The 13521-nt window shown below is 42.7% G+C and overlaps 2 protein-coding genes across 2 annotated transcripts in view; one reads left to right on the top strand and one right to left on the bottom strand.

Moving 5' to 3' along the window:
• Window positions 1-10663, top strand: part of gga3b (golgi associated, gamma adaptin ear containing, ARF binding protein 3b) — a 38285-nt gene extending 27622 nt beyond the window's left edge. Inside the window, exons 11-17 of the mRNA XM_088000511.1 lie at window positions 86-304; window positions 1147-1217; window positions 1526-1881; window positions 2250-2434; window positions 5956-6125; window positions 7168-7278; window positions 8232-10663. Coding sequence (XP_087856637.1) covers window positions 86-304; window positions 1147-1217; window positions 1526-1881; window positions 2250-2434; window positions 5956-6125; window positions 7168-7278; window positions 8232-8342 — 1223 coding nt within the window. The 3' untranslated portion in view covers window positions 8343-10663. The remainder of the gene's footprint in view (window positions 1-85; window positions 305-1146; window positions 1218-1525; window positions 1882-2249; window positions 2435-5955; window positions 6126-7167; window positions 7279-8231) is intronic.
• Window positions 10664-13116: 2453 nt separating this feature from the next.
• nup85 (nucleoporin 85) overlaps window positions 13117-13521 on the bottom strand; it is a 51181-nt gene continuing 50776 nt past the window's right edge. Inside the window, exon 19 of the mRNA XM_043714537.2 lies at window positions 13117-13390. Within this exon, the coding sequence (XP_043570472.1) occupies window positions 13286-13390 (105 nt within the window). The 3' untranslated portion in view covers window positions 13117-13285. The remainder of the gene's footprint in view (window positions 13391-13521) is intronic.

A 13521-nucleotide genomic window follows, 5' to 3' on the forward strand; every position in this document is an offset into this window, starting at 1 on the left:
ACCTGTAGAACAGCCATTTAAAGTTCAAGGGAGTTGTCTGCTGTGCTTGGGTTTAATCAGCTGACTATGTGTTTGTGTCTTGCAGACAATAGTGGAGTCACTAACATTGAGACACTAATCGATCTGGCTGGACTGGATGTTCCCTCAGAAAAGGCTTATCCCACCATCTCACCGGTATTCCCCATCATTCCGCCTCCACCACAAGTCTCCACTGATCCCGGCTCCCGAGCTGCCAGCCTGCCAAATGTGGTCAAGCAACCTCCCAGTTCCGTTGGACTGCTGGATGTGGAGCTGCTTTCACTGGGTAATGTGCAACCTGCACACTGCTAGATGTCAGTAATCCTCAACCTCTTATAGTAAAGTATTGTTCTAGACTTGGCAGCTAGGGTTAGACTGAGAGCTGAGTAGTCCTGTTATAATGTCAGGAGGGTTTTTCAGTGGCAGTATTCAGGTGGATTCCTGGTTTGAATTAGGAAATGTTAAAGAGTGCACGATAAAGTTAATTTGACTCTGGTCCAGCCATGTGGCTCTGCCCCCTGTGTTAGTGTGACAAATATCCATTGGTGAAGGTGGAACAACTGTGCCACTTGTATTGGTATCTGGCCTTCCATCTCGGGCAACATTGTGTTACAGTCTGAAACTCAGAAAAGCTGTGAGCTCTTGGCCTCTTGCCATCGGCAAATGGAACATGGCTACTAGATTTCAGCCACAGAAAGAGGACAGACACAATTGTATGTAAATTACCCTGTTTGCCAAAACTGAACATCTAAAACCATGCAGTTACTTCTCCGAAATTACTTACCAATTTCTGCCTTTGTCTGGGCATTCTGAGACTTGATGGTCCCCAGTGGGTACCAGGCCATCAGAGAGAGATGCTTCATTGACCACAGAACCTACTGAATGACATACAGTCAGTCCAGGTCACTACTGGCTTCTTCATACCAGACCAGGAGTGGGCTTGGCTCTAAATTTTGCACTAACTGCAGGACTGGGCAGAGAATCACAGAAATTCAGCCATTGGCTGTCAGTTGGTGCCACTCGTTTGCTATGTATGGGTGTAGGTAGAGGACAAAAGTGTTTAGTCAATTCCACATTAATCAGTGTTACAATTCAAACCTGGGATAAATTTTGTCTTTTCCTGTTCAGGACTGAATGACCCTCCATCAAGTTCTGAGATTGACAAAGACTCTGGAGAGTCTCTGTGGAACAGTTTTCAGGTAGAATAATTCGCTCAGTCCTTCCCTGTCCACCTTCCGTTCACCCCCATTTAAAATTTTACCCATTCTCCTCCCATCACCACCCCCCAAAAAAAACCCGTTCTCTCATGCCATGGCCTGTTGTCTTCAAACCCTCCTCGTGCGGCATGGTCCTTCCCCATTCACCTCTTGCTCTGTTGCCCTTCTCTCTGGCTACCCTTCCCATTCTGACTCTTTGGCATTCTGACTTAGCCTCCTTCAGTGGCTCTGTTTAATGTTTTATAGGTGTCACCAGATGTTGTTTCCATTAACAGGGTTTTCTATTCCAGGTTGAAGCTTCTGTCCCAAACCCCTTCGCAGGGCCTCCAGCTGCTGATGGGCCCGTTTCCTCCATCACTCCTCTGCTACAGTCTGTACCTCGAACATTAAACCAGTGTCCAGCTCAGAATTTCCTGCCATTCACTGGGGTACCTCCAACTCCACATGCCCCAGTGGTCCCTTTGCTCATGAACACTGCTGCCAGCGTCCCTCAGTCTAACCCAGTCTCTGTGTTTCCAACGCCTCCCCTGGAGCCCCAGATTCCAGGTGCCTTGCTCCATTCCAGCTCCTGTTCCAAAACAGCACTCAGTAGCAGTATGCGGGAACTGGATATGCTTGGTCAGAAGGTTCTAGAAGAGGTCAAAAGGTAAGTCAGTGCTTTTAGTTACTTATATCCTTTGTGAGGGACAGTATTTATCTGTGAGATGGGGTAAAGGGATAAGTGAGAGGAAATGGGGGTGATAAATGGAGTTGTGGATGGGGAGGATGTGGCAGAGAAAAAGGGGGAATAGTTTGGAATGGCAGGGAATGGATAGCAGAGGAGTGAATGGAGAAATAGGGGGATGGAGGGAGAGGTTTTGTGGGATAATTTCATGTATCATTATTAAATTCTCCTGATCTGATTTGCCTTCATTATCCTGTCTGGAAAAGGCAATAATTTAGGAGAAATTTATGGCAAGGCTAAAATGTAGGCGTTTAACAAGTAAATAACCCAATTTTCTTTTCTGACTCTAGTGCTTCTGGTATGATGGGCATTGTCCCTGGGGCACCAGCAGGCAGTGGGCATAGTACACCCTCTGTGGCCCCCAGCAGTCCCCTGTTCCGCTCACTCTCCCCTCAGCCATCCAGTCCTCTCCGAAGTGCTTTTCCAGAAATGTCACTGAGCAACGTGACAGTTCCTCTGGAGACCATTAAACCAAGTGAGTATCTCAAAGATCTGTGCAAATTGGGATGGGAATAGAATCATGTTCCCTTGAAAACTTGTGTAATGAACAGGTTAGAAAACTGCAAATTTCCCCTCTCCCACTCTGTCTAGGTACTTATGTTTGTGATGTTGGAGTTTGAAATTCCACTCTCAATGCCAGAGCCCACTTGAGTTCACTGTTGTGTGAAGCCTGTTTATTTCAGTGTGTAGGCAGTTAAACATTGTCAAATGGTCTTATAAACATCCTCTTCAAAGCAAACTTTGGATGGGGGTTCAGGAATCGGTGGCTCAGGAAAGCTAGTCAGGAAAAGCATTGCTCAAGAATAAAATTGGAAACATTTTCATCAGTTTTGTTTTGGTTTTTGTGATTCTTCTAAGAAGTGGAATTTTTTTTCCTTTCACACAACTTATTCTGTCATCAAGCCACTCCTCTGCCATTTACAGAACAGAGTTAGACACAGACTCAAGTTCTCTCGACACAATCATCATCGAATTCTCCCAGGGCAAGCACAGCACAAGTTCGAATCAGAGTAATGCTCTCTCTACAGGGCAAGTTAAGTAAGGATTGGATACAGAGTAAACTCAACCACTGTCTTGTTAAATACCTTGGCAGCAATCGCAGAGGAGTGCTTCCCCACTGTAAATATGAAATACATTCACAGCATCAATCCAGTGGCTTATGCTTGAGAGGCAATTGGATATTAAATTGGGACAGATTTATACCATAAACCGCTGAATACTAATTCCATGGAGAATCCAAAAATTAAAAAAAAGAAATTTACTAATTGACACCCCCCCCCCCACCCAAAAACACCCAACAAGATTGTACTTTTTGTAGCTATGCAAATTACACGTGAATTAACAGGGAAATAATACTTCATCTGAAAGGTTAATTTCACTTTAGTCAATCCAACAAAGTTGTGTCACAGTCAGTCACAAGCATCCACATCACTCCCAAACAAGTGTGGCACCTGTGCAATCTGACATTCCTTCCAACTCTGCCTCTGGTACAGAAGAGGATTTCTTGCTTTCCCTCTTCATAGAGCCGGCCTTTGACCCTCATAAATTGGCACCTGTATTCTATCTGAAGTCCCAGATATGATTATTAGTGACAAGGCACACATCTATATCTCTCGTTCAGGTCATGTCAGTACTAATGGCGCAATTTTTAAACTCTCAATCCTGTTCTTCTAATTTATACTCTTCTTACACATATCTGAACTGTTCATACTGCTTTCAGTCTTCAGTCCCTCTTAGCTCTTCTGTATATTGTGCTCAAAAGCTTAGAGTGGCAGAATCCTACAGCATGGAGTCAGGTCCTTTGGCCCAACTGGTCCAAGCTGGCTAAAATGTCAGTCCATGCTAACCCCATTTGCCTGCACTTGTCCCATATCCTTCTAATTCTTTCCCATCCATATATTTGTCCAAATGCCTTTTAAATGTTGTGAATGTATTCGCCTGAACCAGTTCTGCTGGCAGCTCACTTCATATGTGTACCACCCTCTGTTTAAAAAAAAAAGTTGCCCCTCAGGTTCCCTTTTGTTCGTTCCCCTCTAACCTTAAACTGATGCCCTCCCGTCCTCCATTTCCCAACCCTGGGAAAAAGGCTCAGTGCATTTACCCTATCTAAGCCTCTCATGATCTTATAAACTTCTATAAGGTACACCCTCAGTCTCCTACATTCTAAAGAAAATTGTCCTAGCTTGTTCAACCTCTTCCTATAACTCAGACCATTGAGTCCAGCCAACATCCATGTAAATTTCTTCTGCATTCTTTCCAGTTTAATAACATCCTTCCCATAACAAGGTGACCAAAACTGAACACAAAACTCCAAATGTGGCCTCAGCAACATCCTGTACAACTGCATCATAATTTCCCAATTTCTATATTCAGTGCCCTGACTGATGAAGACCAGTGTGCCAAAAGCCTACTTCACTGCCCTGTCTACTTGTTACTCACTTTCAGAGAACTGTGAACCTGAACTCTGAGATCCTTCTACACTCCTAAACGCCCTACCATTCACCATGAAACTCCTACCTTGATTTGACTTTCCAAACTACAAGGCCTCACACTTATCTATTTGAAACTCCATTTGCCATTTCTTGGCCCACTTCTCCAGCTGATCAAGGTTCTGCTACAATTTCTGATAACCTTCCTCACTGTCCACGATCCTGCCTATTTCAGCAAACTTACTAATCATGTCTTGCGCATTCTCATCCAAATCATTGATATGCATAACAAACATGATTGGGCCTTGCACCGACCCCTGAGGCACTCCACTCGTCACAAGCCTCCAGTCCATCCAGCATCCTTACAATATTACCCTCTGCTTCCTACCATCAGGCCAATTGTATATCCAATTTGCCAGCTCGCCCTGGATTCCATGTGATCTAACCTTCCAGAGCAGCCTACTATGTGGAATCTTATCTAAGGAGAAAGTGAGGTCTGCAGACGCTGGAGATCAAAGCTGAAACTTTATTGCTGGAACAGCACAGCAGGTCAGGCAGCATCTAGGGAACAGAAGATTCGACGTTTCGGGCACATGCCCTTCTTCAGGAGGCCTTACTGAAATCCAAATCGACTACGTCAACCGCCTTGCCCTCGTCAACCTTCCTGGTCACTTCATCAAAGAACTCTAACAAGCTTTTGGAACTCTATTCTTTACTGTCGAACAGAAAACTAACTTTACAGTATACTTCACACCTAAATTTGATCCTCCAAAATGCATCACCTCATATTTGTCTGGATTAAACTCCATCAGCCATTTCTATGATCAAGTTGCCAATCAATCTATATCCTGTTATGTCCTTTAACAATTGTTGGCTGATTGCCTTTTGCCTGCAGTTTTCCTCTGTGTCTGCCAACCACATGGCTTCCAGCCTTACGTTTCTTGTTGTCAAAACTGTTTCCAGGTCAAGCATCATCAAGTATTTTGAACTGGTATTTCTTGTTCTCCAGGAAAATTATAATTGATTCCATTTAGAATTGATACAACCTCTCAAAAGACCTTTTTAAATAAAAATCTTACAAACAAATATTGATTTCTATACACACAACTTTGCTCAAGTTGGACTTTACTAATCATTCATCTAAGTCGGGGTCTTTAATCTCAGTGTTGCTCAGGGAAGAGGAAACTTCAAATAGGATTACTGCTCTTGACCACTACTCAGGCCCCTCTGTCTGCAAACTCAAGTTTGATTATGATGTCTTCTGAGGTTGACCAGCCTACCAACATTTACAATGTCCAGGTTGATAGGTGACAAGCTATTGGGAGGATCAGATACTAACACATCGGACATCAAGAGGTGGCATGAGTCCTTTTACACTTTGAGCTGTAATGGGCTGAACTGTGCTGCCTGAAAGGCTATTTAGAAGCATATTCATGAGTAACTTTCAAAAGAGAACTGGATAAGTGCTTGAAGGAAAGCATTTGCAGGAATATGTGAAAGTCTCGGTGTGGGATTAATTGGTTCTTTCAATTTGATTGTCTGACTGTAATGTATGTTCTCATTGTAGGTAACGTTCACCCTGTGACTGCGTATGACAAAAATGGTTTCCGGATCCTCCTGCACTTTGCAAAGGACTGTCCTCCTGCAAGATTGGATGTGCTTGTGATTGTCATCTCCATGATCAGCACCTCATCCTTGCCTATTACCAATGTGGTTCTGCAGGCTGCTGTACCCAAGGTGGGAGCCAAAAATCTATATTAATTTTGGATCATTAATAAGCACAAAATGTGCCCTTTCACTCGGACTTTACTATACTCAGATTGCCCTCAAGCTTCACAATCAATAATTTGCCTTTGAGCGTCACCATGTTAGAGAAACAGAGCATCTAATTTCCATATGACAATTGACTGTTTTTCTGTTCCCCTCTTATCATTCATTCTATCTTTCCATCTGTTTTTCTCTTGACTTTTGTCTTTCTCTCTTCACTCTTGCTGTCTCTCCTGTGTGCCACTCTTTGTTCTGCATCTGTCTCCTCATCTGTCTGTCTCTTTCTCCCTCTGCTTGATCTGTCTGTGCTGTTTCTCACTCCCTCTCTTACTCTTCCCCCTCTCTTTCTTCCCCTCTACCTCCCACTCACTTTTTCCCTCCTCTGTCTTCTCCTTCCCCTTTCTATCTCCCCGTTTCCCCCCCTCTCTCCCCCATACGTTAGGATCAGATGAAGATGGCTCATGTGGAGTGTAAACACCAGCTTGGAGTATTAAGCACAAAGATTTCAAGCAAACTTAGAGGCATCAATCTGATCTTTAACTCTGACAAGGCTTTTATTCCAGTGCTGTTTATACTTTAGTTTATCATAAACTTGTTTGAATTTGTAAGATGGGGATTTGGATGAATCTTAAGTTGGAGTTCAAAGTTTGGGTGAAGATTTGTAGCTCGGGTGCTCGTTGTTGTGGTTCTGTTCGCCGAGCTGGAAATTTTTGTTGCAAACGTTTCGTCCCCTGTCTAGGTGACATCGTCAGTGCTTGGGAGCCTCCTGTGAAGCGCTTCTGTGGTGTTTCCTCTGGTATTTATAGCTCGGCGAACAGAACCACAACAACTTAAGTTGGAGTGTCAAGACTGGATGATATTTAATTGGGCTGAGTGGGGAATACTAGGGATCCGCATCCACAAGGTTTTCCACAGCTCCCGGGAGACACGTTTATCACCAGGTATACAGGAGGCCCTGAGATTAAATTGAAATCCACAACATGAGCATTGACTGGGTTCTGTTCATTCACAGACAATGAAAGTGAAGTTACAGCCTCCATCAGGAACTGATTTAGCTCCATTCAATCCTATCCTGCCTCCAGCTTCTATTACCCAGATTATGTTACTGGCAAATCCTCTGAAGGTAAGGCATTTAGTCAAATCAGCACATGTATTTACATACATACTGGTTTATTCATGTGTATTTCTGTTCACACTTATGTGCATGAGTTTGAACCAACCCTTTTCCCCCACTGTTCTCTTTTGCATTGTCTCTATTCTGTGCTCTTTACCCTTCTCTCTAGCCCCTTTCTTTCTCGTCATCCTCTCTCTCTAGCCTCTCTAGCCCCTCTATTTCCCTTTTCACTTGTCCCTCCTCCAGCTGTCAAGAAACAGAAAACAGAATTGATCCTTTTAGATTATATTCCCTACAGTGTGGAAACATGCCCTTCGGCCCAACAAGCCCGCACCAACCCTCCGAAGAGTAACCCACCCAGACCCATTTCCCCCTGAGTAATGCACCTAACACTATGGGCAATTTAGCATGGCCAATTCACCTGACCTGCACATCCTTGGATTGTGGGAGGAAACCCACGCAGTCACTGGGAGAAGGTGCAAACTCCACACACAGTTGCCCAAGGCCGGAATCAAACCTGGGTCCCTGGCGCTGTGAGGCAGCAGTGCTAACCACTGAGCCAGCGTGCCGCCCAAAAAGAAGTCTGGTTTATATGTCCCCTTATTTCAGCCTGACACAGATCAGATGTTTAGTTCACCGAATGTACAGTCTCCCAACTTTGCACTCCTGCCATGGCCCCTGTCTTTGCATCTGTTTCACCAACATCTTTGATCCTTTATCTCAATTCCATATTCCTGCTTTCTCCCCAGTCTCTAGAAGTCTCTCTAGCCCCTTAACTTGCTCCCTTCCCTTGTGCCATTCCCCTCTTCTCCATATTTCTTCCTCTATTCTTCCCTCAACCTGCCCCACCTTCTTTGACTCTTTATTACCCCAGGTTCGAATATATTTTGCTTTGTACGAGAATGATCAGCTTTAAGTGGGTGACTTTGTTCTTGGCTCCTTTTGTGTGTTTGCATTTATAGGAGAAAGTCAAACTGAGATACAAGCTAACTTTTACAATGGGACAGCAGTTGTGCTCGGAGATGGGTGAGGTGGACCAGTTCCCCCCAGCTGAAAAATGGGGATGTCTTTGACCCTTCAGCGTCACTCATAGTTTCCAGTACACCAAACACCTCCATTTGCTTGAAGCACTTGGGTTGCCTAACTGAAGCACTGTGCCGTCTGATTGCAGCTGGAATTGATGAAGGAACAAATTGTAAGCTGAGTTTGAGGTCCATGTCTGTAGCAGGCTGGATGTGGCCTTTGACTTGGCTGTTTTATTGCACAGCTGAACGTATTACACTTGTACTCAAAATCACTCCAAATCCGCTCCTCATCAGAGGCTTCTATCATTATTATGAAAGGGTCAATTAATGCTGCAGTTATCAGCTAGAAACTTCATTGAGCAACTGGTTGAAATTACAGCTCATATTAGATCCTCACATTGCGGAGTTCCCTAAGTATCGAGGCTTCCTCATTGGAATTCTCAATGCAACCCAGGTTCCTGCTCTTGATCGCCATCCAGTGACCCTGGCTAGAAATGTGAATGTCCAGACACCAAATGGAGGACCAGCTTTGGACTCTGCTGTGATAATCACTGCCTTGGGTCACTCCTGAGGAAAATCAGCACTCTTAGGACAGTGAAATAAAATTTTAAAATGCAGGGAACACTCAAACAGCATCTGTGCAAGGGAAACAAATGATTCCGCTTGATGATATTGGGTGAAAGTTGGAAATAGTTTGAGATATAATAGATTTTAAACAAGTCACAAAGGCAAAGAAATGGGAAGGGAGGAAGGAATAACAGGAACGGTCTGTGAGAGGGTCAGAAGCCGGAAAGACTAAATATCAAAAGGTGCAAGATGATGTTGCAAGAACATAAGAGATGGCGATGGTTCAAATAAACAAAAAATTGAATTATCATGAAGAGCTGCTTGTGAAAAAATGGATTATAATCTGAAATTGTTGAACTTAGTGTTGTGTCTGGAATGCTGTAAAGTGCCTCATCAAAATATGGGTTCTGATCTCAAGCTTCCATTTAACATCAATGAAATGATGTGTAGGAGGTCAAAATCAGGATGGAGACTAACTTCTGCTCAGCAGATAAGGTTCATGCTCACACTCTTGATGGTGTTCCCAAAGCATTCACCCTACCTAATTCAGCCTTCCCGGTTGAGGAAACCACAATGTCCCATCAGAAAAGTCTAACCTGCAGAAGGAGCAAACATTGGTAATATAGAGAAGCAAGAGCCATTAGACTATCATGGCACTGATCTTGGTATAGAAGCTTGAGGTTGTATCAATGTTCTCCATCATTTACAATGATGATACAGCATGTGATGGCCAGTGATTGGGACAGGAGTATGTCCACTTTAAGCTCCTTTTCCAACCACTCGTTATTACACAGTTCCTCCCCATCAATAGGGAAAATCTCTCACCCGATATCTACTCTCCTTTCTATTAAAATTCCATCCTGTTTTTTCTTCCTGGTATCCCAGTGGCTTCACCTGAATGACAATGAACTCTGTCTGTACTGTGTTCATCATGGCAATCTATTGGTGATCCCCAAGTATTTGAAAATCCCTTTTATTTCCTTGCTTAGTCGAGTACAAACATCTAATAGTATGATTGATTATCAGGTCAGTACCTGGGGTATGTCCCCATAAGAGTGCATCCTGCATAAGTGACCCAGTCAACTGCAAAGTTTTGAGGCTGAGTCAAGCCCCTGTGGAGTAGGACATTCTCAAACCACTGCATCTTCTTTACACAGCTTTCCGAAGCTCAAAAGTTTTGTGAAGCACTCAATGCATCTATGGTAATCTAATTCAACCTTTTACCAATTTTATCAAGCTGAGGTATGAATTCTTCTGATCTCTTTGCTGTAACTCAGTTGAAACTAATCGGCTTCCTCCAAATGAGATACTGTACATTCCATTTTCTCCACTGACAGCTTTAATTTCTTGGGTAGCTGGATATCTCACTAAATCATCACTGGTGTCAATGCTTGGCTGTGAACAGCCTGTCACTGACTTAAGTGTCTCCAATATTCAGTTGTCTTCTCTCAGTGCTTGTGTTGTCCAGTGTTAATTGTCATTCACGAAGAGAGCATGCACTATGAACAACTATGCGAATAACTCTGCTTCAGTCTCTTCTTCCTTATTCACTCCAATTCCTCAAGTCTAACACTCAGCACAAGCTGCCAGTTTTGCACAGCGTTTGGTCAATTAAGATGTGACTTCCAGTGCAGTCATGTGTTGTTGCTGCTGCTTTGTATAATGTATTTATTGTTCAAAATCAAAAAAATTTTATTCCTGAACATATCGCTCTACATCCAGTGCGGTTTCTGCTCAGAATTTGTAAATATTAGAGCTGTGTTGTTATTTGCACGATTTCAATAAAGTTCAGTTTCATTTTAGGTTTGATTTCTCAATTCTTTTCTCTCCTTTCTCCACCCCAGAAAAGAAATTTTGATATTATTTATTTGAGCTTCCAGAAGATATTCAACAGTGTTTAATATTTTAAAAACTAAGTAAATAGGCAAGCACTTTGTTGGCAGGTAGGTTATAGATATGGGGGATGAGAATTTACATTGACAAGATTTGCTTACTGGTATATGTACTGGCACTTCAGCTACCCACTATTGTTATAAATGACAAATGAAAGAATAGAGAGCTATTGCTCCAAGTTTATTGACAATAGCACAAAGTAAATTTGAAAAGGGCCATTTTTTATTGCTTCCCACATCTGTTCACAATGACTTGATTTCAAGGCTTTAAAATTGCTGTGATCCCACCATGAGTGCTAAGAAAATTTAGGGTCGAGGGGCGATGAGAATTGGGTAGGAACACAGCTGTTATAACTCAAGTGGAGCTGAGTCTTGGCCATTATTGCTTCAAAATACACACCCTTGGGGTCTCTACCCAGGGAATCTCAGTGGGAGGCTAAATGCCTTACATTGAAGACTGAAATCAAGAGTATTTTATAAATGGTAAGAATTTAGGAATTGTGGGGGAGCAGAGAGATCTAGCACACAAAATCACAAATTGATAGAATGTTGGCCTTCAACTTCCAGTACCCTTCAATTAAAGGGGTTAAAAATGAAAACCTTAATTAGTGTTCATGGTCGTGTGGATCATAGAACCAAAGCAGTTAGATGGAATTTAGATACAGATCTGACATGATATAATGCAATGGTGTAGTTAACTGCTGTGGTTTGTTTGGCCTGATGAGGAAGGTAAGGGAATATGCTGGCCTCATTCGCAGGGACGAGTTTATGTTCTTTGACTAAATACTCCAACACTTGGAGCCTTGTGGAGTCTCCAGGGTATGGCAAGTCAAAAATTGACCTTTTCACCTCTAAGGAACATACACTCTGCATTCTGTTTTTTCTATAATCTCAGACTGAGGCCCACATGATTAAGCCAGTCATCACTGTTTTCAATCAAATTTTTGCAGAAATGTTCATGACAGTCAGCAATTGGTTTCAGGGAATGTAAACTATAAGGAGGATACAAACAGGCTGCGAAGAGTGATAAACGGGTTGTGATTAAACAACAAATTGGCAAGTAGAATTTCATGTTGGGATAAATGAGAGATTATTTATTTGGTATTAAATACAGAAAAGCAGACTAGCTTTTCCAAAGGCAGGAAACTTGTAAATGTTAATGTTCAGAAGGACTCATACAGGAATAATTAGTGTAGATGTACAACAAGTAATCAGGAAGCCATATGAATTGTTACTTCACTGGAGTATAAGAATAAGGAAAAATATTGCTACAAGGATCTTGATAAGACCACAATATCATGAACATATTTGGTCAAAATCCTGAACTCTCCAGCAGCACTGCATGTACCCACTCTCATGGGCTTCAACAGTTCACTATTACTTTCTCAAGGGCAATCAGGTATGGACAATAAATGATGATTTAGCCCACAACTCGGGAATTTAAGTAAGGATATACTTTAAGAAGCAGTATAGCAAAGGTTCACCAGGTTTGGCCCTGGGCTGATAACCTGAGTGAATTTGGTCTATTCTCTGGAGTTTAGAAGAATACATGCTTCTCAGAAGGGATCAAACATTTAAAACTGAAATGAGATTTTTTTCTTAACTTGAAGATTTATGAATCTTTGGAATTCTCCACTCCAGATGCCTTTGGATGTTCCATCATTGAATGTAATTAAGATTGGGAAGGACAGATTTTTGGTATCTGAGGAAATTAAAGAATATTGGGGAGCTTGCAGAAAAATATAGTTGAAGCAGAAGACAGTCAATCTTGGGAAATGACTTGAGGTGGCCATATGTTCTCCTGTTCTCACACTGACACAGATGATATATGTCTCTGGTATAGGACAGAACAGAACCCATGCTGTTCTGCATAAGGGGGAAGATTCAGGCATGAAGGAACAAAGAGGATAGAGAAGGAAAACCTGCATCAAGTCTGGATGTGCCAAGGAAACTGAATCCCATCCATTGCCTGCAATAAATATAGTTGAGCCCACAGACTGCCTGCTGCCCAGGCAACATGGGCCCCTACAACATGGTGAAGCAACCTTTTTAACAGTCAGATCATTTGCTTAAATTCCAGTTGCTGCAGTTAACTAAACTCAGTCTAGACAACAATGGGGTCACTGACGACAGACGCAAGTAGCTGTCAGCCCTCACAAAGCAAAAACAAAGTCAGCAGAGGCTGATTGTCATATAATCCACTTCCCTAATCCCAACTCTGGGTATTCAGCATAAACAAGATAGCACTTTCAAGAACTGGGGTAACACTGTCAGAAACACAAGGTCATAAATGTGTAGCCGACTCCCTCGAGCTTCAACTCGGCCTGCAGCTAGTCACAGTAACAAAGTACCAAACAATGCACTTGGATACAAAATGCTTTAATTGTGAATTTCTTTACAAGATTCAAAACTATGGAAAAATGCAACCTTTATTTACAAGCCCAGGCTCAAGGTTAACCCAGGCTAGCAGACAGCCCATGGATCAAACTGGGCTGGTGGATCACATGCTCAGGTTGTAATTCCAGCCTAATTTCAGGATCCCTGGTGCGTTCCCTCTTGCACAATGGCTTTTGCCAGATTCCGAGTGAAAGCCAATCGGAGGAGGCCCAGTTGTGTTGTCTCCACCTCATCTTCACCCTGGGACAGGTAAAAACAAGAACTCTAAATTACCAGTATGAGCTGTCACAGAATTAATCTCAGTCCCTCCCCAACACACACTGTCCACCTCATTCCAGCATCACCAACTCCTCCTCTGTCCAGTGTCTAAC

This window comes from Chiloscyllium plagiosum, unplaced genomic scaffold, assembly GCF_037043375.1.
Source record: "Chiloscyllium plagiosum isolate Xiang-an unplaced genomic scaffold, Cpla_swu_hap1 HiC_scaffold_25, whole genome shotgun sequence".
NCBI lineage: Eukaryota > Metazoa > Chordata > Chondrichthyes > Orectolobiformes > Hemiscylliidae > Chiloscyllium > Chiloscyllium plagiosum.